The sequence below is a fragment of the Camellia sinensis genome, chromosome 12, assembly GCF_055761805.1.
Source record: "Camellia sinensis isolate YWXY chromosome 12, ASM5576180v1, whole genome shotgun sequence".
Lineage (NCBI taxonomy): Eukaryota > Viridiplantae > Streptophyta > Magnoliopsida > Ericales > Theaceae > Camellia > Camellia sinensis.
The window spans coordinates 128,176,695-128,202,364 of NC_138972.1; the positions used below are offsets into that span (position 1 = coordinate 128,176,695).

The 25,670-nt window shown below is 34.0% G+C and overlaps 2 protein-coding genes and 1 pseudogene across 5 annotated transcripts; 1 reads left to right on the forward strand and 2 right to left on the reverse strand.

Moving 5' to 3' along the window:
• Positions 1-3,324: 3,324 nt before the first annotated feature.
• LOC145804354 (protein TRAUCO pseudogene) lies at positions 3,325-4,434 on the reverse strand (annotated as a pseudogene).
• Positions 4,435-6,892: 2,458 nt separating this feature from the next.
• LOC114312252 (protein TRAUCO) lies at positions 6,893-14,509 on the forward strand. 2 transcript variants are annotated; one of them, XM_028258461.2, is made up of 3 exons: positions 6,893-8,523; positions 13,060-13,299; positions 14,213-14,509. In XM_028258461.2, the coding sequence occupies exons 1-3, from the start codon at positions 7,470-7,472 to the stop codon at positions 14,305-14,307; spliced, it is 1,389 nt and encodes a 462-aa protein (XP_028114262.2). In that variant the 5' UTR covers positions 6,893-7,469; the 3' UTR covers positions 14,308-14,509. The 2 variants fall into 2 exon arrangements, 1 of the variants encoding a protein (XP_028114262.2); XR_014345676.1 differs by having other exon boundaries at positions 6,934-8,523; positions 13,060-13,430.
• Positions 14,510-16,874: 2,365 nt separating this feature from the next.
• On the reverse strand, positions 16,875-24,654 carry LOC114306655 (exosome complex component RRP45A). 3 transcript variants are annotated; one of them, XM_082897681.1, is made up of 11 exons: positions 24,282-24,654; positions 23,759-23,903; positions 23,125-23,334; positions 22,502-22,597; positions 22,286-22,400; positions 21,478-21,558; positions 21,177-21,365; positions 20,084-20,376; positions 19,303-19,361; positions 17,958-18,197; positions 16,875-17,528 (listed from the first exon to the last, which is right to left on the reverse strand). In XM_082897681.1, the coding sequence occupies exons 2-10, from the start codon at positions 23,893-23,895 to the stop codon at positions 17,980-17,982; spliced, it is 1,398 nt and encodes a 465-aa protein (XP_082753807.1). In that variant the 5' UTR covers positions 23,896-23,903; positions 24,282-24,654; the 3' UTR covers positions 16,875-17,528; positions 17,958-17,979. The 3 variants fall into 3 exon arrangements, with proteins under 3 accessions (XP_082753807.1, XP_082753808.1, XP_082753809.1); XM_082897682.1 differs by having other exon boundaries at positions 24,228-24,625; XM_082897683.1 differs by having other exon boundaries at positions 23,763-23,903; positions 24,282-24,563.
• Positions 24,655-25,670: the final 1,016 nt, after the last annotated feature.

Sequence of the window (25,670 nt, forward strand, 5' to 3'; positions counted from 1 at the left end):
TCAATTACTTATCATAATCAGTCTCAGTTTAGCAGTAATCAGTGGTTAATCGATAAACAGTGGTGAGAGTTGTTACATGATTACACTATCCGGGAGGGAGGGATGTGAGACAATTTTCATATGATTATTTACTATTGGGATTAGGTGATAAAATGACCATTTTGAACCTCTACTATTTAATTATGTATTATATTTAGTAAAATTCAATAAAATTTAAATGTCTCAATTTAAAAATAAAATAATTTTGTTTAACTTTTTATTGATGTTTTATTTATTTAATTTTTTATAAATATTTTATTGATGTTTTATTTTAAAATCTTGTTTACATTTTATTTAATTTCATTATTTAAATTTTAATAGATGTTTTATTTAATTTCATTATTTTATTAAATTTTAATTAAAAAATAACATATATTTTTATTGATATTTTATTTATTTAATTTTTAAAAAATAAATTTATTTAATTGTGTAAAAAATAAATAAAATAAATTTTTATTTAATCTAGCTAAAAATTATTAAGATATTAAAGATATGTTTAATATTGCTATTACTTAGTAAACAATTGAAAAATGATAATATAATCTTTTGCTCATTTATCCTATCCAGTCCATCCAACCAAACATTCGATTTATTAAAAATAGTCGTTTCCAGACATCTAATCTCATGAGAAAACAAACATAGGGATACACATCCAATCCAACTAAATAGTCCGAGGGATTCACAGTCCCAGGATTCAAGTCCAATGGATTCTAGTCCCCTTTATCCAATCCATTCAATCAAACACACCCATGGGATTAAATGTCTGAAAATGACTATTTTTAATGAATCCAACGTTTGGTTGGATGGACTGGATAGGATAAATGAGTAAAAAACTATATTACCCTTTTTCAATTGTTTACTAAGTAATAGCAATATTAAACATATCTTTAAAATCTTAATAATTTTTAGCTAGATTAAATAAAAATATATTTTATTTTATTTTTTACACAATTAAATAAATTTATATTTTTTAAAATAAAATAAATAAAATATCAATAAAAAAATATGTTATTTTTTTAATTAAAATTTTAAATAAATTTGTTTTTAAAAATAATAATAATAATTAAAAAATGAAATTAAATAAAACATCTATTAACATTTAAATAATGAAATTAAATAAAATATAAACAAAATTTTAAAATAAAACATCAATAAAAAATTATTTAGAAAAAATAATAATAAAACATCAATAAAAAATTAAATAAAATTATTTTATTTTTATATTGAGACATTTAAATTTTATTGAATTTTACTAAATATAATACACAATAAAATAGTAGATGGTCAAAATGGTCATTTTACCACCTAATCCCAACAGTCGATAGTCCCTCCAAAATTGTCCCACCCCCCAGAGTACAATAGTCCCTCATATGGGGATAAGGAGTCCAGCCAGACTCCATGTCCGACGAACTAAAAAAAAAAGCAAACGGATTGAATGCTTCTCCCATATTACAATCTACACAGTACATAGTCCCCCTTCTCCTGCCAATCAAACACACCCTATGGGTACTTATTAGCAAGGCCCTAATTAAAATCCATTCTCAGAATAAAATTAATTGTTAATTAAGATTGGCTTTTTATTAGCCCTATTAATAACCATTATTTGGTAAGATTTTTAATTTGATTATTATGCTTTTTCAAACAAAAATGTTATAGATCTCGAATATTCTACTAAAATTTATATCAAATATTTACATAAATGTGGGTCTCACGTTAGTATAGCTCCCACATCTTTGGGAATATTGTGTCAAATTTTTTGATAAAATATTTTATCACCCTGTCATTGCTCCACTTGAAATCCATTGCATAGCTTAACCATGATTAAAAAAACAAATTTGGACATTTTAATTGTGTTATCAAAAGCACACACCTCAAAAATTTGGACATTTTAATTCTTTTTATGCATTGTTGTACAGTGGCCTTCTGTTTTGATGAATTGCAAAATATATACTATCTAATTTTTTGTTCTATAATATTATATTTACATTTTACATGAAGGATTATATTTTTCATAATATCTTTACTTATTTTATATATATTTTTAAAGAAATACTTATTTAAATTAAAATATTATACAATTTTTCTTCTTTGATAGGAACTTACGATCCTTAATCCGATTCTACAATCAGATCCTGTTGACTTCTTCAATATTTGGCCCGAGACTAACTGGCAAAATTGAATAAACAAGAGGTCAAGTTTGAAGAGGTCAAGTTTGAAGATGTGGTCAGTATGGAAGCTTCAAATCAAAAAAGTTGGTTTGAGTGATGGTTTCAACAGTGAACCCAACCTGACCAACCCGTAAACACCCTTAACCAAGACCATGCCAATATTCACAGCCAATGTAGGTGTTTAAAAAGTTATTATTTTAATGGGTTTTTTTAGTTTTTGATTAATTTAAGAGGTTAAATTTTTTGTGTTTGGGAAGATAGTTAAGTTTTTTTGTAGTTAGATATGATATTTGTGAGAAAAAAAATGAAATGATTATAGATTTGATGTGACATTTTGTCTGATTTTGTTTTTCTTTTTATTTTTAAACTAATTTTGTCTTTTAATATTTTTTTAAGCAAAAAAAACAAAAAAAAAAAACACTTCCCAAACACAATCAATGACTACCAAAACCAACCAACAAGAAACAGTTTATAGCTAATAGAAGCAAACCACCAGGCAACCAAATAAAACACAAAATGGCAAGCAAAATACACCAATTTCAAAAGGCAAACATTGAAAAAACTAAAAGTCACTTACAGGGTTGTTAGCAAAAAATCTGGTCTGAGCCAAATCGACAGATGTGGTTTGACAGAAAATTCAGAATTTCACAAACAACAATAGATCAAGCAATTGTGGTCTGAACGTTCTATGCCTTGACAGATTCAAAGACTTTTTTGGAGGCTGTAATGCGAAGAAACAATAAGGAATAAATTGAAAATCAATTGTTGAACAAGCAAACTTGGAATTTAATCAATAAAATTAAATTTCCAGTTCAATGTACAGGACAATCGATAGAGAATTCTGAGTTACAGAAACTGAACTACAGATGGACTACTCCTAAGTAAGAACTAGGTAAGTTAAGTTACTCCTAATACTACAAGGGTTGTAAATTTGTTTGATCATGCCATCGAACTTCGAATTTTCAGTTTTTATATTGCTGGTCTTCAAACTCCACTGCTGCTCTGCTGCCACGTGTCCCATCATGTAGCCAACTACCTCAACTTCAATGCCCATGATCTCTGCAACTGCCAGTAACTGCTTCTCTGTTACAACTTTTCTCCTTCTAAGAAACATGACACGTATCCTGTATGCCTTGTATGCTAACTTTATGGCTTGATGTCTGGGCCATGTTTGGCCACATTCCACTTCACTACTAGACGAATCAACAACAAAACTGCAACTGCCACGTCTGTCTCTTTGACTATTTCCTTTTTGTCACATGTTCTGTATTCTAGACTTCATATTCACCCGCTTTTCACTTGTAAACTTGTTGAAACTCATGGTCTTTAAACCTAGCATCCGCTGGACCAATTCTCTGCATTTGTTACATACAATCGACAGAGAATATACAATTTTTAGTGTCAACACGGGTACAACTTTAGGAGGATCTTCCTTCTCCTCAGTGGCGTAAACTTACCTTTGTCCCTTGTACCAAACCAAATGGGGAGCCTTTGGTGCATACAAATTTCCGTCTGACAAATTAACGTAAAACCCAATAACATCACCTTCCACATATCCTTCCTCCCCATACTTCTCCCTCAAAGCCTTATGTATCTTACATCCATCAATATCCCTATACCCATAACTATTAGCATCATATCTAACTGGTGCTTGCAAGTTCCCGTTCTTCATCGACCACCCGAGTCTCGTATGCCCCGTCTCATCCAACTTGACAACCTTAATTTCAAAATACCAAACACCTTTCATAACCCCTCTAGTGGCTCTAACCATTCTATACCTTTTTGTACTGCCAACACTCAACCGATCCTCATCCAATTCCACTTTCCCTGCTTGGTAAACCTTAGACAAACAAATTTTCATATCGGGTGAATCATCGGTCTTATCAGGGAATCGAGGAATTGGAGTGATTAACACAATGTCTTCAGTTTGGCCAGTTTGCTTATTATTCTTAGTTTTCTTTTTACCTTTTCGCGATGCCGGTTTGGTCCACACATTGTTGTTCTTCTTCTTGGTCGATTTCTTCACTACTGTTGTTGTTGTTGCCGCGACTGTCGTTCTCTTCGTTGTGGGTTGTGGTGGTGTAGTTGTCACCGCTTCATCAGCATTTGCTAGGGTTTCCTGAGACGTCAAAGAAAAAAGTTGTTTCTGCTTCTTCGACTAAGGCTCTTCTTCATCTTCATCATCGTCTTCATCTTCGGAAACTTTCGTGAATTTTGGAGAATTGCTTAGGTCTTATTTCTCGTATTGATTCAGTTTCTCAATCTGTGGATTGTCTGAGATTTGATCATCATCGTCGGAGAGATCTTCAGAGGCAATTGGTTCCGCTTTGGGATCGATTAGTGGTTTCGTTTCTGTATCGAGAGTTGCGGCGGCGGTGATGGCAATATCATTAATTTCGTTGTTGTTTGATGAATCGCCATCATCGTCCTTAGCTCTGTAAGTGTCCCGAAGGCTATCCATTTTGCATAGGAGACACACTAAGAAAGAAAGAGAGAATTGGCTAAAGGTCTTGTTAGGGTTTGGGAGCTCAAACCGTCATGGAAGAGAGTGTACTATTCTGTGCTTTTTTGTCTAAGAAGCCAGCCAAGTGTTATATAGGGCTGGTTTAGTTTTAAAATGTATTTAAGGGAAGTTCGCCATTTGAATTTTTTTAATTATTTTAATTTGGTTAAAATAATTGTATTTGGGGACACTTTTTCATAAAAAAATTTTCATCTACTTATGTTCTATTTAGTTCATATTATTTTTTTATATTTCAATAAGTTCTATGGATGATATAGTTACCAAAATACCCTAATAATATTCACTTTTACAGTGCGAATGTTCCGTGATGTGAATGTTCACACTGTCAGTGTAAATGTTCACATTATCAATGTGAATGTTAACATGTCAATGTGAATATTCATAATATTCACATTATCAATAAGTTCTATGGGTGATATAGTTACAAAAATACCCCAATAATATTCACATTTACAGTGTGAATGTTCCGTGATGTGAATGTTCACACTGTCAGTGTAAATGTTCACATTATCAATGTGAATGTTAACATGTGAATATTTATAATGTCAATGTGAATATTCACATTGCAAAATATGAATGTTCACATCACCAAATTACTAATCATTCAAAGAATATTTGTAAGGGTAGACATGTCCATAAAATATCTTAAATACGAGAATTATGATTTGATAGATCAAATGCTCAAATAATAGGACTTATTGGAATACAAGAATATCTTATGAACTAATTGAGATATAAATACTTGAAAAAAGATTTTCTAATAAATCTCTTTTATATTTGAGAAGTTGATTTATTTATTTATGTAGTTGATTTGATAGTTGTGAGAGTAAAAATAAAATAATGATACATAATGAGACGGACGGATCCCAGCGGATTGGATTAAAATGGCCTAGTACTATACAAACAAAAAAAATCATACATGATTTTTATACATAATGATATGATTTGTTATATATATATTTCATTTCAAAATGGAACACCATTAAAGATAAATTTATTTATAATAATAATAATAATAATACCATATCATTCCCATCATTTTTTTGTTTAAATTTTATAGAAAAATAAAATTTTCAAAAATTAAAACATAGGGGGGATTTGGGAAAAGGGTTATGCTAAAATAAACAAAATAGGTTAAAATAATTTATAAGATAAAATATGACATCAAATTCATAATTATTTTATTTTTACTCACACAACAATCAAATCAACTATATAAATAAATAAATCAACATCTCAAATATAAAGGAGATTTATTAGAAAATATTTTTTCAAGTATTTGTATCTTAATTAGTTCATAAAATATTATTGTATTCCAATAAGTTCTATTATTTGAACATTTGGTCTATCAAATCATAATTCTCGTATTTAAGATATTTTATGGACATGTCTACCCTTATAAATGCTTTTTGAATGGTTAGCAATTTGGTAATGTGAACATTCATATATTCACATTGACATGTTAACATTCACATTGATAATGTGAACATTTACATTGACGGTGTGAACATTCACATTACAGAACATTCGCACTGTAAATGTAAGGGTTGGTTTGGGATATTTTAAAAAAGTGCACTTTTTGACTTATATGGATTGGGTTTGGGTTGGGTTTGATGTGATATGTTAGAGAGGTGATGTGATTTAAATAAGATGATATGACTTAAATAGGATAGTGACTTTTTAACTTGTTGTATTATATAGTTTATGCCAAACCAACCCTAAATATTATTAAGGTATTTTGGTAATAATATCACCGGAAGTGATTGAGGGCCCGAAATGGGGTGGCCCGAATGCCCCGAAATTCCATTTCAGGTAAAAAAAAAAAAAAAAAAAAGGAAAAAAGAAAGAAAAAAAGAAAACAGTTATCAAAATTGGAAATTAGGGATATTAGGGGCAACTTTTTTAGGGCCACCAATCATTTTCCTAAAATCACTTATAAAACTTATTGAAATATAAAAAAATAATGCAAATTAAATAAAATATAAGTAAATAAAAATAAATTTACGAAAAAATATCTCCAAATACAATTATTTTAACCACATTAAAATAGTTTAAAAAAATCAAATGGCGAACACCCTTAAACACATTTTAAAACTAAAAATAAAGCTTGAGGGCTCGAATTGGCGTCCCCCGAATTTCTGAAACGACGTCGTTTCAGAAATTCAATTTTTTTTTTTTTTTTTTTTTCTTCCTCCAGTCTGAAACGGGGTGAGGGTGAGGGTGAGGGAGAGGGAGAGAAAGAGAGAGAGGGGAAGCAGATCGCGTCGCCTCCACCGTCGATCGCGTCCCCTCCGCCGATCGCCTCGCCTCCGCCTCCGTCGCCGATCGCCGTGCCTCTGCCTCGCCTCCGCCTCCGTCGCCGATCGCCATACCTCTGCCTCGCCCCCGCCTCCAGCCCCATTTTTTAGGCCCCCTCCAGTCCTTCTTCCTCCTCCTCCTTCCTCCCCCGTCTTCTTCTTCCTTCTGCTGTCTTCTTCTTCGTTCCGCTGAAAAAAAAAAAAACAAAACAAAACAAAAGCACAAACGACGTTGTTTTTGTTTTTAGGGGCATTCGGGGGAGCTCAGTTTCGAGCTCCCTGGCACGACTCTAAAACTAAACCAGCCCCATATAACACCTGGCTGGCTTCTCAGACGAAAAAGCACAGAACAGTACACTCTCGTCCATGGCGGTTTGAGCTCCCAAACCCTAACAAGACCTTTAGCCAATTCTCTCTCTCTCGGTGTGACTCCTCTGCAAAATGGATAGCCTTCGGGACACTTACAGAGCTGAGGACGATGACGGCGATTCATCCAACAACAACGAAATCAATGATATTGCCATCACTGCCGCCGCAACTCCCGATACAGAAACGGAACCACTAATCGATCCCCAAGAGGAACCAATTGCCTCCGAAGATCTCTCCGACGATGATGATCAAATCTCAGACAATCCACAGATTGAGAAACCGAATCAAGACGAGAAAGAAGACCTAAGCGATTCTCCAAAATTCACCAAAGTTTCCGAAGATGAAGACGATGATGAAGATGAAGAAGAGCCTCAGCCGAAGAAGCAGAAACAACTTTCTTCTTTGACGTCTCAGGAAACCCTAGCAAATACTGATGAAGCGGCGGCAACTACACCACCACAACCCACAACGAAGAGAATGACAGCCGCCGCAACAACAACAACAGTAGTGAAGAAATCGACCAAGAAGAAGAACAACAATGTGTGGACCAAACCGACATCGCGAAAAGGTAAAAAGAAAACTAAGAACAATAATCAAACTGGCCAAACTGAGGACACTGTGTTAATCACTCCAATTCCTCGATTCCCTGATAAGACCGATGATTCACCCGATATGAAAATTTGTTTGTCTAAGGTTTACAAAGCAGAGAAAGTGGAATTGGGTGAGGATCGGTTGAGTGCTGGTAGTACAAAAGGGTATAGAATGGTTAGAGCCACTAGAGGGGTTATGGAAGGTGCTTGGTATTTTGAAATTAAGGTTGTCAAGTTGGGTGAGACGGGGCATACGAGACTCGGGTGGTCGATGGAGAAGGGGGACTTGCAAGCGCCAGTTGGATATGATGCTAATAGTTTTGGGTATAGGGATATTGATGGGTGTAAGATACATAAGGCTTTGAGGGAGAAGTATGGGGAGGAAGGGTATGTGGAAGGTGATGTTATTGGGTTTTACATTAATTTGCCAGAGGGAAATTTGTATGCACCAAAGGCTCCCCATTTGGTTTGGTACAAGGGACAGAGGTATGTTTACGCCACCGACGGGAAGGAAGATCCTCCTAAAGTTGTGCCCGGTAAGTGACTTTTAGTTTTTGCAATGTTTTCCTTTTGAAATTGGTATATTTTGCTTGCAATTTTGTGTTTTATCTGTTTGCCTGGTGGTTTGCTTCTATTATCTATAAGCTGTTTCTTGTTTGTTGGTTTTGGTATTCATTGACTGTGAACATTGGCATGGTCTTGGTTAAGTGTGTTTATGGGTCAGTCAGGTTGGGTTCCCTGTTGGAACCATCACTCGAACCAACTCTTTTGATTTGAAGCTTCCATCAAATGATGACGGCTTCAAACTTGACCGCTTGTTTATTCGGGTTTTGCCAGTTAGTCTCAGGCAAGGTTGTCAAATATTGGATCATTGGAGGGGTCAATAGGATCTGATTGTAGAATCGGATTAAGGATCGTAAGATCCTACCGAAAAAGAAAAATTGCATACTATTTTAATTTAAATAGACATTTCTTTAAAAATATATACAAAATAAGCGAAGATGTTGTGAAAAATATAATCCTCCATGTAAAATGTAAATATAATATTATACAACAGAAAACTAGATAGTATATATTTTGCATTTCATCGAAACCAAAGGTCACTATACAACAATGCATAGAAAGAAAAAGAATAATACTTTAACAAAGTTGGGTTATTTATCAAAAAAAAAAAAAAAAAAAAAGATGAAAACTCAAAAGGGCAACTTGGCCCAACGGTAAGGTCTTCCGTTAGCATCCTTGGTGATGCGGGTCCAAGTCAAGAAAATAGCCTCTTCAAAAATTGGGGTGAAGTTGTGTATGCCCTCCCTAGACCCCGCTAAGGCTCAGTTTGTTCTTTCGGTTAGTTCGTTTTCCTAAATTTTTGTAATATTCGAAATGTTGATTCCCTAGTTTGCTATTTTTTAGTATATTTTGTAAGTTTGATTCAATATGGCTTATTTTTTATTCATTTGATCCGCGTAAAGTTAGTATTTAGACAACAAATATAAAATATACAACAAAAATAGCCCATATAATACAAATCAAGGCTTATAAATTGGATCAGGGTATGATCGGGATTCCACAATCCTATAAGATCCTACTACCAAGATCGCCTATAAGGAATTTTTTTACATGATCTAGATCGATTGTGGCTAAATGGATCACAAAATCCTAGGATTGTAAGAGTTAGACCAGGATTCTAATGACCATGGTCGCGGGTGGTTTTCACAAATCACAGCTAGGAGAAAAAACCTCGGACGCATATCTAAGAAAGAGGAGATATGAGAGAGAAATAACTCACGCACATTGGAGAGATCTGAGAGACCATTGATCACAACCACTGAACCAGTGATCACAACCACCGCTACGATAGATCAGCCAATGCTAGTGCCTCCATCGATTTGCTAGAGAGAGATCTGAGATATAGGAGATTAGAGAGGCTGAGCTTGTGAAGTGAGCCACCATTTCCACCATCATTGATGTCGCAGTGCGATGGTTGGGTTTATGAAGAGATTTGTGATGTCAATCGTAAGAGAGAGAAAGAGATAGACGGCTGGGTTTGTGAGAAAGTGATGGCTTTTTTTGTGTTCTCTAGGTTTTCTTGAACTAAGGAATGAGAGACGGCGGAAACCTAGAAGGCAGAGAGAAAGATGAGACTGAGAGGTTAACCCTTATTTTTGTAACTTCAGCGTCCAATCTAATAATGACATGTGGCCAACCTTATTAATTTGTCATTATCTTTTGTTGGGAGATACAGCTAAATGTTATCTCATAATCTAAATATCCAATCTGTGAAAACCAGGCAGATTAACTCATTTATTTATGTATTAAATTCGGTTGTTTGGTATAAACGGGTCAATGTGTCCAAATCGGACGCTGATTGACCACCCGAGATATTGGAACTCTAAGGAACCGCTGCCGACCGTTCAGCAGTGCAAAATCAACCTTTGCATGTCGAGTTAGTCGGTTTTTCAGATATTTAAACAGCCCTAGTCCTGGTTGTGTATCTTGTTCAACTGTTAGCTGTAAAACGAGGTGAACTCATCATGTCATGGATGGTGTTGTAGAAGTTTCAACATGTGGAACTGAGGAAGAAGCTTAGGGGAAATCTGGATTTTTTTCCCTGAATGGAGAGAAAAGAATATACTTTAGTGGAAGTAGTGGACAAGTAAAAGGTGTCAATTGCCTATGGTTGTGTTAATGTTCTAAGTAGTTTGGAAATATATATTGTACACTGATATTTGTTTTTTTCCTTCGAAAATTTTAAGCAGCAACTTTTCTTTTTTCATTAGTGCAATTATTTTTTTTGGTATCACTTCATTTTCATTTGTTATTTTCAAGATTATTTTGCCTCAGTTTTCTTTGTGTAATTTTAAGTCTATACTATATAATATATTATGTGCATATCAAATGATAATAATGTCATTCTATAATAGTTTTTTTATATTTCATTATTCAATATGTGAGAACAACTACCATATATATAATTGATATTTATTACTGGAAGATCTCTTATTTTAAGGATTTATCTTTGAATGCCTAAGCATCATATGCGTGTAATTTATGTGTAGTTATGGCAGTAGAGGCGGTGCAGTGGTGGTTTGGTTTACATATGTAACAGAAAGAAAAATAGAGAGAGGGAGAGAGAGAGAGAGATAGGAAGCTTAAAGTGAGAATATGAAAGGAAAAGCGAAGAGGCAGAGGGGTTAAATTCAAGTGGTTTGAATGGGTAATTTTGTTTGTTTGATTATCCGTGAATTTCGAACTTGCGGCTTCACTGGGTGGAGTGAACATTGTTGATCGAGAAGATTTTTCGGCACAATTCATCATGTTTTCATTATAATCAGGAATCAGGAGTACAGGGGTTTAAGTGCAGGATTTAAAAATTTAGGGGATGTAGCTGTTTTTGGGGAAAAGTATAATTGGTAAAGTGAATTTCCCCTATTTTCTTTCTTAGTTTTATTGTTGATCTCTTTCCACAAAGAAAAATAAAAATCCCTGGAAGGCAGATATGTATATATATATATATTTTGATAAATAAGGCAGATATATTATATCCTTTTGAAATTGTTTAAAATGGTCATCAGTTTGCCATAATATTATTTGTCACTATAGTTTGCCACAGAGTTGAAGGGGTGTACAAGACCCAAGCTTAGCCATGTTTGCAAGTGTTTGGCAGAGCTCTCCTGAATACTGCAATCGTGTTTAAGCTGGCTCGATATAACATTTGAGTGGCTTTCGCTAAGTATGGTGATGAAGAGTGAGTCGACGATTGTCTCAAGGGTTAGCTGAGAAATTGCAATTGAAGTTATCCTATAAATGTAGGGAGGGGATCAAACCGATGTCACCTTGTAACCAATCACCCTTGGGCAAACTTATGCCAAAGTGTGAGCTTTTGAATCCCTTACACTTCTTTGAGGCACACTTATGCCACCCGGTTCATTGCGGCACAGGCACCTTTAGTCAAGTGTGCATAGAGCACTCAAGAGTGCTTTTTAGTATGCTTTAGACCCAAAGGGGGGGTGCCATTATGTTACAGTTGTACAGTAATTCCTTTTTTCTTTCTTTTCCATTATTTTCTTGTTTCTTTTTAATAGCCTTATGTTGATATGCACTATGTTATATCAGGTTTTATATAGTAGATCATGTTAAAAACTTGATGTCTAAATTTATGAGGTTATGGAGGTCTTATATGGTAGATCATGTTAAAAACTTGATGTCTAAATTTATGAGGTTATGGTTAACTTTTTGAATAACATGCGCTTGAGTTTGAAATAGTTTGATAATATAATGTGTTCAAAAAGCACATGATTGTAACATTTTATCATTGCACACTTAAGAGAGAGGGTGTCTGATTTAGTTGATGCATATGCAAATTGGAAGGATAAAAATATTAATTTAGCTAGCCTCTTAATGGAGTGCTACAATTCAAATTTCTGTATAATATAAAAAAAATAAAAAAATAGCATATTTTGAGTTGTTTCAATTTAACATACTGGGTGGTTTGGAATGATCTAAATAAGTGCATTTTTTGACTTTTTACGAAAAGATATAGAAAAGTAGAGAGGAGATGTGACCAAAAAAGATTAAAAGATAAAAAGTGTATACTTATTAGTACACCCCAAACCAGAATGTATATGCAAGTGAAAATAAATTTTTTTTTTTTTTAAATGTTAACTAAATGAATCCCCATATTTTTTATGTTGAATTAGTTGAATGTACAACACCATACCATTATTATTTTTTATGTTAAGATATTTTTATGAAACATCTTTTTGAATTAGTTGAATGTATAACACCATAGTATTATTATTTTTTATGTTAAGATATTTTTAGGAAACATCTTTTTGAATTAGTTGAATGTATATGAAATTAAATTGAAATTGAAAAGACATTTTTTGTGGTAACTAAGCTAATTGTCTTGATTGAAATGCTAGGACATGTTGAATTGTTATATTCATATTAAAGAAATATTTTGGTAATGCTAACTGTTGGATTAGGACAGGTTGAGTTGTTATATAAGTAAACATTTAAGTAATTCGCCAAGCTAGATATGTAATGGTGGGTAGCCGGTTGCTTTTTCTTTGCAGGAAGTGAAATATCTTTCTTCAAAAATGGGATATGCCAAGGGGTTGCTTTTCAGGATCTTTATGGTGGGCGATACTACCCTGCAGCTTCAATGTATACTCTTCCCAATCAACCAAATTGTGTTGTCAAGTTCAACTTTGGCCCGGATTTTGAATTCTTTCCGGAAGATTTTGGCGACCGCGCTGTCCCAAGACCCATGATTGAAGTTCCTTATCATGGCTATGATGGCAAAGTTGAGAATGGTGCGTCCAGTGAGAAGAAACATTAGCAATACAGCACCTTTTAGCAATTTATGATTGAAGTTCAGAATGGTTTCTTCAGTGAGATGAAACATTAGCAATTGAGCATTTTTAGCATATTTTTCCAATCATGGGTAAAGTTAGGGATGAATTCATGTTTGAATTATATTGTAATCTTGGAAATTTTTTATGTTGTGTCTGGTAAATGAACAGTCCAGTGTTATAAACTCAAATTTTCTATGAAAACAGTAAAAGACTGATTAGTAGACTGCATGTGAATTTCAGAAAGATGTTGCATGACCTCAATAGTGCACTTTACAGTTCTAAATTTGATGTATTACTGGCTGTTATGCATTTTACATTTGCATTTATTGAGTTTTTTTAAATATGATTTTCTTCTCCTTTTCAGCCCTCGATTTTTCCTATTCGGGAGTGATAATATGTACAGTAACTCAGTTGTGCTCTTGCAGCGTTATGTTGTGTATCTGTTTCAGAAAAATATGAGCAAAGACAAATTATCGATTCTTTCTCAACCCTAGAGAAAACCAATTAGAATTTGTTTTGGTGCTCCAGTGACTAGTTTTACATAGCGGATTTGGAACAATAATATTTGCATTAGGTTTTGTTTATTTAATTCTATGATATGAAGTCTCTTTTTTCACTAACACGACCCTCATTCTCTTGACATTGCTTTCTTGCCATTTTGTTTTGGACATGCAATGTTGAGCATATGCTGTTAACCCTAGTACCTGTTTACCGTGACTGAGGAAGAGTGGTTGTGCATCCTAGTCCCCTTGATCTTTTTTTCACTTTTTTTTTTTTTGTTGCCTATGTTTTGTTGGTTTTAATTTCTGAAAATGGATATTTTTTCCTTCCTTTGATTTTGGTCAATTCTTAACTTCTCTCCTGATGGCAGGTAATCCGTTGGCTTCCATCAGGATGCGCCCGACTCTGAAAGTGGTGAAAGAGCAAGATACTGAAGTTTTGGAAGCTGCCGATATAGCCAGTTAAGCGTGAGGAAAATGCTCAGGTTGGTTGATTGCATTTCCAAATGTAAAAAAATTGTAGAAAGATATACTCATCTTAATATCCTGTCTTCTTATAATGGTTAAGGAATTTATATTGCATAAACTTGCTACATAGGTTGGATTCTGTAAGAGTGCCATATGTAGAAAATATTATAGTGGTGGCGGTCCACTGTCAACTTTAAAAATTCACTCGTGTTGCTTATCCTTGACTAAGCTAACTATAGTTAACACTGCAGTGTCTAGTATGCCCGTTCTTACAACACTCACATCTCTTACAGAGGTATGCTAGAAAAGATCAAAAGAACAATGAAGGTGGTCTTAATCTTGAGTGACTCGTTTCTTATACTTCAAGGCCTAACGATGTCAGATTGGATGCCATGGTTGAAGTGGCTGATTTGCTATAAATAGGAGTTCATGAAAATTTATTTTTTAAATAATCAGAAATAATAGTTGGAGCCATAAAATAGATGAAACTCAATATGCTAACACACTAGCAGAGTATATATTCCATGACAATATGGGAAAAAATAGATATATGATTCTAAGTGAAATATATATAGCAAACTATGTTAAGGATTGACTTACCCTTCTTAATTCTTGTTTTTGTCACCATCCTAGTTATTACCAGCACTCTTTGAACAATGTTAGGTGGCCTGAATTTTCATGGCTCGAATATCTCAAAACGACGTTGTTTTGGGTGTAAACGACGTCATTTTGACACATTCGAGCCATTCGGGCCACACAAATTCTGGCCATCAAGCATTTTTCGCACTTCTTTATGTTAGTTCTCATTTTATAGATCAAAATTGTTTTGTTCATATTTTGCTTATCCCCTTTTTTGGGGGGGTTTAGTACTTATTACGCTCCTCTATGTGAAAAGTTCTCTCATGTAAACTTAGACTTGAGGACTTGTTGAAAGGAACTTGAAATTTGAAAGACAAATGCTGGTGATGTTGGTAGGTGGGTAAAGTTGAATCAGTATTGAAATATAAAGAGGGCACACTTGCCTTGTATTGTGGATAATCCAAAATGGAACTTTCAAATAGGTGTTCTTGGGCTTTGCATAGGGGAGAATTAAGTTTTGAAGTTGAAATAGGGTTTACTTAAAACTCCAAGGAGAGAACCTAAGTGGCTTAGATTAGATGAGGTTGGGATGATGAGTTTATGTTGGAGAGTGATGTTGAACACCTTACAAGGTTTTGTTGATGGACTTTTGATTATCTTTCCTGACTTTTGTTTCAAACTGGATGGCAATTTTATACACACAAAAAGAGGCGACATCAAGTTGTTGCCTTCATAGAATAGTGTGTGTGTGTGTGTATGCACACACAAATATAACTTTTTTTCTGTCAAAATTTAATACAGTACTTATAAAAAAAAATGGATGGCTAGGAAATTTTGCGTGTATGCTTTGGACATTATATAATCATATTTATTTAAGTTTAAACTTTACATTATTTTGTTTTTGTTTCTTATTTCTATTTAGTTGAGCTCAAATTTTGTCTTGAGCCTTTCTTTTTGTCCTTAGATTTTGTACAAAGGGTGTACTCCCTTTTAGTAATATGTTCTTATTACTTTCCGAAAAAATATATGGATTTTGAAGGTTAGTGTGCTCCTAGAGCGATTTTCTTGCAATTTATTATTATTTTTTAAAAAAAGTTATTTGGTAATATTGCAATTTGCTGGAGAGATTCCATATTAAGGGTGAAAAAAATGTATACAAAATTACAAATGTACATGAGGAAAATATATTAGTATATATGTACACAAGGAAAATGTTAATTAGTTAAAATTCTTTAGTTTTTTATTTGTGAATCATATAGTTTTAGTTGTGATGGAAGAGAAGTGTTGCACTTTGTAAATATCTATGTAGTTATTCTATTTGTTATTGCAGTAAAATTTTAAATAATTATTTATTGTCATTTTAAGATGTTTGCTTAACCCTTGTGAGGGTTGTGTGGGAATGTCTCCTCCATATCACTACCCTCAATCCATATTCTTCAATATTTCATTTTGTGAGTGATTTAAACTATTCATCTCATAATAATTTGTTTATGTATTTAGCAATGTTTTGATGAAATTGATTTTTCGCATAACATTTTGCTGAGATTACAATATGAATATTTCGTGTTATCATTGCGAGCTTAAGATGAGCCGTTGCTTGGTTAGAGGATAATTACGCACATAGTGCCCAACATATAATATAAATAAATTTAAATGCATCTTGTATTTAAATTATGCCAATTACAAAGGGAAAGGGGAAATGTTAATAATAATTAATAAATGAATTGAACCAATTATGCGTGAAAAAGTTTGCTAAAAAATAAAAATCCATAACAGGTGTCAAGCAATAACATGAACAGGAAACCAATTCCCAAATGTTTTCCCATCATGAATTTTGAATTGAAATTTAAAATAAAAATATATATACATATAAAATATAAAATATAAATTGAATTTGTTTTCCTCTTTATCACCTCTGTTACAGATATATAGATATCTATATTACAACTGTAAAATAAACCAAGCGACTCATGTTCCAATTCGTGAAAAACTTAAATCAACTTTGCACCCATCTTAAAATTCGATAAGTCAAACTTAAACAATTACTACTCAGCTTGACTCGATTTATACTATACTAAAAACAAGACAAGTTTGAGTAGCCCACTACTAGGCCCGTTCGTTTACAGCCCAAAACCACATCATTCATGCATACTCCACAATAACAACGAAATTAACTTGCAAGCCCATGAATGTCTCTAACCAAGCAATAACTTCTCCTATTAGTTTCACTTATAGTACCCAAGTCAAACCATTTCTCAGTAGTTTGACGTACACTAAAAACAATCATATTTTACAGTAAACCTATCTAAAAGAGTAAGTTGGGCTCCACAAAAATTGTAATTTAGGGCTATGTCTATAAATAGAAGCATGATTTGATTGACTGACCGATCCATTGTGTCTTCTAGAGAGAGTGAGAGAGTGAGGAAAATAAAAATAAATCAATCCTCGAGTAAAAGTTTAGTCGAAACAAAACCTTGGGTGCAGAAGGAATATTAACACCATTTCCTCTCCTGTTTCACTTTTGGATTACTCCTACAATAAACACTCAATGCTGCAACTTTAGAAGCATTCCCAACTCCATATGCCTTTCACTGGATCAAATCAAAGTCCAATGAAGCCATACCCCGGTATCACGATGACCTGCAAATAATAGTTAGACAACAGAGTGGACAAGTATTACTTAAAAAATATTTATCCAGATGAGCTTAATTAGGGATGCCTTAAAAAAAATTGCAATCTCATCCCATTAATAATTAATCCATGTTAAGTGGTCATGTGACTCACTTAAAGATGACTTCAGAAAATACACAGAAGAAGACAAAAATACCTCGATAAAACATAAACAGATTGCACATAAAATAAGCCCCATGTTTGTTTAGTCTTAGAATTTGAAAATACCATTCCTTTTTAACACCATAGTTATCAGAATTATATTGGCTATTAGCCTATATTAAGAACCAGTTCAACCAATCAATAGCAGTTTCCTGAGATTCACCAGTTGATTCATCCACTTGTAAGATGCACAGCAAGAAAATTATTTTTAGCACAGAAAAAAGTCAAATATCGTACCTGGATATATTTTTGCATTCAGCTAACTTGCATCAACCTTGGAGGATGACTTCTTTTTTCTCTTGTGCTTGGGCTTCACTGCATCTATTAAAGTCTTCTTTCCATTTGTTTGTCCTCCAGTTCCCACTTCCCCATCTGGAGAAGGAGCCGGTTTAACATCCTCAACAAGTTGGTCTGGTTCTGTTTCAGATGGCTTCTCATGTCTTGATTCTTCTAGCTTCTTATTGGATGTTGACGCTCCTGCACGTCACATTAAAGCACGTTAATTTCTACTTCATCATTGTTTTGTTGAATGTAAAGAAAGTTTAAAGGCAACACCAACATGCAGGAATGAACATAGATCCCAAAACTAAAAATGGAAGCTGTCACAAAAGGCATAAAAAAAACTTTTGAGAACAGCTAAACAAGAGTTTACTTTCTTCCCCAATTGACTTTCTACATGCTGTATGCACATGCGGATAGAATATAGCAGATGTGATTATAAATAATTTATTGATTCACAAAGGGTACATTGCTACAGCAACAGAAAATACAGGTTCAATTGAAGAAAAGCTTGACTAGCTTCTTCATTTTTCAGATATCTAAACCCAAAATTAGAATCAATGGGTTGATGAGTGTCAATATGGACAAAGACGTACAAGCAAGCAAGCCTGTTTACCATGAATGCCTAACAATGCATATTTATGTTGATTTACATAGGTAAGGTTGCATTCATTTGATGTTAATTCCTTCAATTTATGTTTAATTCTGTGGAAATCTCATTGTAAGGAATAACTTGGCAATCAACATGGTGTTAAAGAGCTTTGGAGAGGCTTAGGAGCAAGGAAGAGATGAAAATAAGTTAACGCAGCACAATGGTGGAAGCTTCTAGAGTGCTCTTGCTCCCATATCTAGCAGCCAACAGAAAATTGTCCAGAAAGCATGCCGTTGGAGAATGCTAGAGCACCCAATCTATCACACTAGTCTACTAGGTGCACAGGTGTAATGACAAGAATTGAGAAATAAATACAAGGGCATATAGGAGCAAGGATAAGAAGCAACTGCCACTTCTTCATTGGCAACCATTATTTTTTTAACCACACCACTTGAGATTATATAAAAAAGCAAAAAATAAATAACAATTTTGAAAGACCCCTGCAACATCAAGTGATCACATGCATCTCAGCCAACAAGACAACAATTAAATCCAGGAATATGACTAGGGCCTTCCACGACAAAGACCGACCAACCAAATCAAATAACTAAGTGTAAAGCTCATCAAAAAGCATATAACATTTTCAAAGAAACACTAAAAGATAGAATGGCAATTGTTATGCTATTAGGAATTGTTATAGAATTTAGATACCACGTGCGGCTAGAGAAGTTTTCAATGCATCAGGATCAATTCCCTTCGAGTATGGATCCCTGAAAAAGAAACCAACCTACTTGAAAATGAGAAACCATGTGCTAAGGAGAAATAGTAAAGGAAATTCTACACATAATTTTTCCAGTTTAAAAAGCAAGCATGTGATACAGGGAAGAAAGGACCAACAAACGATAGTTCAAGAACCATCCTGTTGCAACTAGCATAGCAACAAATCCCAAAACTATTATGCCTCTTACATATAAATAAACTGCCTTCACTAGCAAGTGTAATTTCATTTTGATGTGCTTTTTGAGAACCATGGAAACTAGATTTAGGCCTTGCTTGGGAACTAGAGTTTTTAGCCAAAAAGTCAAAAAGCCATTACAAGTTATCAAGTCCTTCTCTCTACTAAACAAGCCACTAAAAAAAGCTAATTCCCAAACACCCCCCTTAGTCTAACAAGCATTTATAAAGCAAGCCCAGTTTGCATTTCATGGCATTTTAAATGTTTTCCCTCACATGACATATAGAATAATTATAAAATGGAAGGACTTGATTTCAATTTGTCAGTTGTCAAACTAGTCAGTTCCATTGTCTACAGCAGCTTTCTAACATCATGCTATGGTAAACAAAATTAAATCTATCATCAACATGAAAATTCAAGCTTTCTAATTTGCATGTTGTTTAACAAGTTAATATGATGTTCCCAAAATAAATTTAAAATGGAGTTCAGTAAATCATAAAGCAAGGTCCTAAATTTTTTTACAGAATAACATCATACCAACTTGAGGGCCCACCAATGAAACTCTTTGAATGGCCATCTTTCACGTTGATTCTGTCTTGCTCAGATGATTGGATTTCACCTTCCATGTTATTACTCTGACTAACACCACATTCCTCTGTTATCAACTTTAATCTTTCTACATGACGCCCTGACAAATCACCAACTCCTTTCTGATCTACAGATTGGTTCTTGGTCACCAACTTAGCACCAGGTTCATTAACATCCAAAGCAGCAGAAGATGAATGACGTTTAATCTTCCGCAATGCCCTTTCGGTGTTGTACGATTCAACCTGCAGAAGTTGACATAGGAAAATTAGGCATGATGAAGATCTATCAATTCAGTGAGTGAGATGGTATCAGAAATGATCACTTTCACAGGAGACAAATGACATCAACATGACCTCTTTTCCGCTCCACACATGAAATGAACTGCTGTGTGAAAAACTGTTATTTCACATTCAAAAAACCAACCCTCATATAATTCTTAATGAAAGCACGTGCACGATGTGTGAACATGCACTTATCTTTAGGGAGTTATCTTAGATATTAGTAGCAGAGCCTTACAGTGGTGGAAGCTCAACTCTTGCATTCACGTATTAAGGTTTTGTGGATTGAATTCAAACCTAAATTCTGCAACTTTCCATAAACCCAACACAAACATGCCCTTATCCAACCCATATGGGTCAGCTAGATCTATCCTTTTTCATCAACACCCTACTGTGCAATGCCCAAGAGATGCTTAGAAAAGGAAAGGAATTTGTTGATATAAGGGAAAAACACACAAGGCATGAATGTATAAAAACTTCATTCTTTAAACTGGGAACTGTTTTTACTAATGAAACATAAATGCAACAGCCAATGGCTTTTTATTTCCTAGGAATCTTGTGTTACAGCCTTGAGTTTATTTTAAGAGCACGCCACCTTCTTAGAAGTGTCCGTGCTTCGAAGATGACAGCAATGACAAAGTCCAAACCCAGCTATATATTTAACCAATCAATAATTTTACATGATGTACAAACCATGCATAATGAAAGAACACATGAATGGAAACAAAATATCCAATAAAAAATTTCTAAAGGGAAAAACTCACAGCATTCTTAATCTTGCTTGTGACATCAGCAGCCTTCACAGAAGCAATTCTTAAACACTGCATAATGACACTCTGCATGACACCCGCTCCTCCAGCTTTTTGAATCGCACAAACATCCCCATTTGTATTAAGTGTAGCAATCATTCTTCCACTCATAACAGCCTCTTCATTATGGGTTGGGTCTATTACCTAGGCAACACTAATTATATTAGAAAGCAAACCTAACATCTGGAACTGAATAATAAATGAATTTTCTTTCATAAGTAGAGACCGAAATACTTTTAGGAGTCAGTTTGCCTACCACAATGTTATCATTACCGAAAAACCCAAAGGTTACTGCTATGGGGAGATGATGTATTATCAAAGGAAGTGGCTCCCTCACCTGTCAAAAAGAAATAAATGTTAAACCACATATACGTTAAAGATGTATAGGGAAGAACAATTCGTGATAGGTACCAAAATGATTTAATAGCCCACTAGGAAAGAGAGACATCTTGTGTAATTACTTCATTGCAAATATTTTTAATCATTAATAACAGCATTACATGGACTAAAGCTACACCAAACATTCTAGCATAGATTCTCAACATAAAATAAAATAAAAAGCATAAGAAATCTCAATAAGCTACACCAAACAAACTCAATTAAGACTCAAATCAATAACAAAATTAGTTACACTGCAGTGAAATCAACTAAAATAATCAAGCTTTAGTAACATTGCCCTTTATAGGCCATAGACATACACTCCAAATTGTGTCTACAGCCAAGTGGCAGCCTTACAAGACCAGGGTGGCAGATCCTGAATGTTTGAATTTTTAACTGCTCTGTTGATTTATCAGAAAATCAATCAATTACAGTTACATGAAAAGATTAGTTGCACAGGTATAAAGAGACACAGAATATATTTTGGGACTACAATAAAGACTTGCTGAATTTGCGAGACAAGCAAGTTTCTTAGGTAATTGAAACATCACATTGTGGGCCTAAAATCAGAACATTCTTACATATGTTTACAGTTATCATTTAAAAAACTAAGGTTAAATGTTTACAACATCAAGTACATTGAAATCTTATTTCTAAAAAGAACATAAATAAGTGAAGCAGCGGACCTCAGGTTGATGAATTATCACTTCCTGACCATCTTCTCCACCTAATGTACATTCAGGCCGCCGGAATGTCATGAGAGCAGCCAAAGCAGCAATATTGGCAGCATCAACAAGATTTCTGTTTTCATGATCAAGAAAGAGGAAAAGATTGTCAGGCTGACATAAAGTCAAAAAAAATAGAAGATATTGACTTGGATTTACAAATATATTACAATTTACCCCCCATTGTCTAGAATGTGAAGATCAAGGCGAATGGCCCACACTAGCTTCCCAGCGATAACACAAAGTGATTCCATGTCTACAGCTCGACTTTCCCTGCAAGATATTTCATTTCAATACAAAACCCTACCGAATATGTTTACAATAGGCATAATAGGAAGTCATTACTTAAAAGCAAGTTTTGCATTCATATGTTATTAACTACTAACTAGTGAATTTAAAACTATAAAATAAAAATTTACAATTTTCAAGCAATTTATGGTTGTGATTCTTTACAAATTGTAAGAATCAACGAGAAAAAAGAAAGAAAAGATCTTGAGCATATTCAAAATAACATGATTTCATTGGATTATTATTTTATTTTTTTTGGTTTGATCAACAACAAAGCATGATTTCATCATAATGAACAAGAACATGCACCGAAATTCCGAAATTTTGGGATCTTTCATGATTGCCAAATGCTTTCATAAGCTCCCGTGTCAAAACTATTTGGAGAAAAAGGCTTTAAGAGCTTAGCCACACAAAAAAATAACTAAATAAATAGAATTACCCTTGAGCATGGCCCATTCCGTTTCTGAAAAATTGAATGTGTATACAAAGATAAGAATAAAAATAAAAAACACCTCAAACCACGGTCTATTATACGTCCCAACTCCACAGCAGCTTCTCCAGGACGACCTGCTTCAAAGGAAGGATCAGCCATTGGAGAGAACTCGGTGAATATTGAAAGGGACCCTTCATTTGGCCTATCTCGATAAGGTTGAACTAGTTGGGAAGTTACAAAACCCATAACATGAGTCTGACCAAGCTGCACCTCTGATGAACCATCTTCCCTGCAAATTGTGGCATAATTTTAAGGCTATCCATTTGCACAATTGTCTCATTTCAACAAGAAAGAAGGGCAATGTCGAAGCCACAATAGCAACAATACCAAATGCAACGATAATAATAAAAAATTTAATCATCCAAGAACTCTAGGGTTTGATTTGATAAACAAAATAACATCATCCATCAAAGCAGCTAGGAGGATTTCACACATACACTGATTATTGAACAAAAGAACTGGGTCCTTAAACCAACCATTCAAAACATTTGGGAGAAGTAGCAGTTGACTAATTAAATCATTGGCAAATCTCTTCCCAAATCAATTGACATACACAAACAAAAGCATCTTAATCTCTAGAGGCTAAAACACAGCTGCACAGCTTTATAAATCTCCATTAACATAAGACAGACTGCCACATTAACAATTCTTACCTACCAAACTTGATAATAAGCCGTCTATAATCAAATGGACGGCGACCATCAACTCTAAGGTCCGATAGTAAAGCAGTCTCGATGAATTTCTTCTCATTGACAGTCATCCGCCAGGTATTAGCCAATCTCTGCTCCATTTTTAATTCTGCAAAAAGTAACCCCCAAACCAAACCAAACCAAACATATTCAACATATACGTACAACAATATACAATGCAAGCAAGCATGCATCCAATACAAATGTAAACAAGTAATTTCTAAATAGTTCTGCACGGCATCTCCAATCCTTGACTCAAACCCTATATATCAAATTTATAAATTTGGCTAAAAATCGCCCTCCTTTATTCAAACTCGTACCAAATTGAATCAAATTTATAACTCTGTCATTACTGATGCGTTTAATCAAAGTTTAAAGGAAAGAACACAATAATTCAAAATATTAGAGAGGGCGGGTTGGGTCAGGGACTCACTGCCTCAGAGGAGGTGGTGGCGGGAAGTGGCGACGTATGAGGAGATTACAGTACCTGGAGTGGTGGCTGCCGAGAGCGCCGCTGCCGGAGAAACTTCGTCCGATACGTCGAAAGGAGTGAGAGGTGAGGCCTTGAAACCAAACGACTGAAGGTGAGAGGTGAGGGAATGAGAGAACCCTAACCCTAATGACAATATATATGTATATATACGGCCTTATAAACCGGCGGCGAGAGGTGAGGCCATCGGCGGCGTGAGCAGGGAGAGGGGTAAGGGGAGGCGAGAGCCGATGTCTCTATCGCTAATCTGATTTGAGAGAGTGTAAGCGAATTAGGTTTACACTATGTTTGGTAACTAGCAGAGAAGTAAATGAATTGAATCCTTCAGTTATTTTTCTCTTATTTTTATTTGAATAAGTAAGAAATCTATACTATTTATCTATCTATCTATCAGCAAATATAGCAGATGCTGACTCTTAATTATTTAATCTTAATTTTTCATAATTTTGAGAGAAAAAAAAAAATAAGGTGGCACTTCTCTCTCACTCACCTTGTTTTTTCTAGCCAAATCCCTCCTTATATATAATTATATTTTTGTTTCAACCTCACACTGCTTCTCACAAAAAAATATAAACAAATGTAGTAAAAGCTCACGGACTCTCAATTATTTAATCCTAATTTCTCATAATTTTGAGAGGGAAAGAAAAATGAGGTGACACTTCTTCCTCTCTCACTTTGTTTTTTCTAGCCAAAAAAGAGAAGAGAAGAAAATTCACATGAAATATATAAGAAAAAAATATATATTTATCACTTTAAATAAATTAAAATTTTTAAACTCTTATCACCTCTTTCTCTTATCTCAATTAAGGTACCCTCCTTTCACGTGACTTCCTCTCTCACATGTCTTTTCCTCCTTATATATAGTTACATTTTTATTTCAATTTTACACTGCTTCTCACAAAAAAATAAAAATATGACTGTATATCTCTTCCAAAAAACTTACCATTATTTGTCACCATCACCTCCATGGCCATTTCATAAGAAAGTCAGAGTGGTACTTCCTAAATGGTCATTCTGTAAGAAAATTAGAAATTGGTATATATGATATAACAGAGGTTGCTATTACTTTATTTTTATTTATTTTTTAAGCTATTTTCCAAGTTTTTTAGTTATATGTTTCACTTAATATATAGACAAATCAATTACTTTTCATAGATTTTTTGTGTGTTTGTATTCCATATGTATCAATAAAGCAATCTGTCAATTTTTTTTGTATATGTTTTTTATTTTATTTTATTTTTCTTATATTTGAGAAAAGTTAGTATTTTAAAAGTTACAATAGTGTTGAAGTTCAAACGATACCTGACTCACAAAGAGAGCAAACAACAATAAATGTTAAGGATAATTGAGAATTACTAGAATAATCAAATAGATGGCTTTTATAGA

Bases quoted from the DNA above. Each gene is read 5' to 3' on its own strand.
- LOC114306655 (XM_082897681.1), bottom strand. From the start codon at position 23,895: ATGGAGCAGAGATTGGCTAATACCTGGCGGATGACTGTCAATGAGAAG. The intron at 23,335-23,758 runs GTAAGAATTGTT...CACAATTTGCAG, and splicing joins CTTATTATCAAGTTTGGTAG to GGAAGATGGTTCATCAGAGG. The intron at 21,366-21,477 runs GTAGGCAAACTG...AGTGTTGCCTAG, and splicing joins TCGGTAATGATAACATTGTG to GTAATAGACCCAACCCATAA.
- LOC114312252 (XM_028258461.2), top strand. From the start codon at position 7,470: ATGGATAGCCTTCGGGACACTTACAGAGCTGAGGACGATGACGGCGAT. The intron at 8,524-13,059 runs GTAAGTGACTTT...TTTTCTTTGCAG, and splicing joins TCCTCCTAAAGTTGTGCCCG to GAAGTGAAATATCTTTCTTC. The intron at 13,300-14,212 runs GTGCGTCCAGTG...TCCTGATGGCAG, and splicing joins TGATGGCAAAGTTGAGAATG to GTAATCCGTTGGCTTCCATC.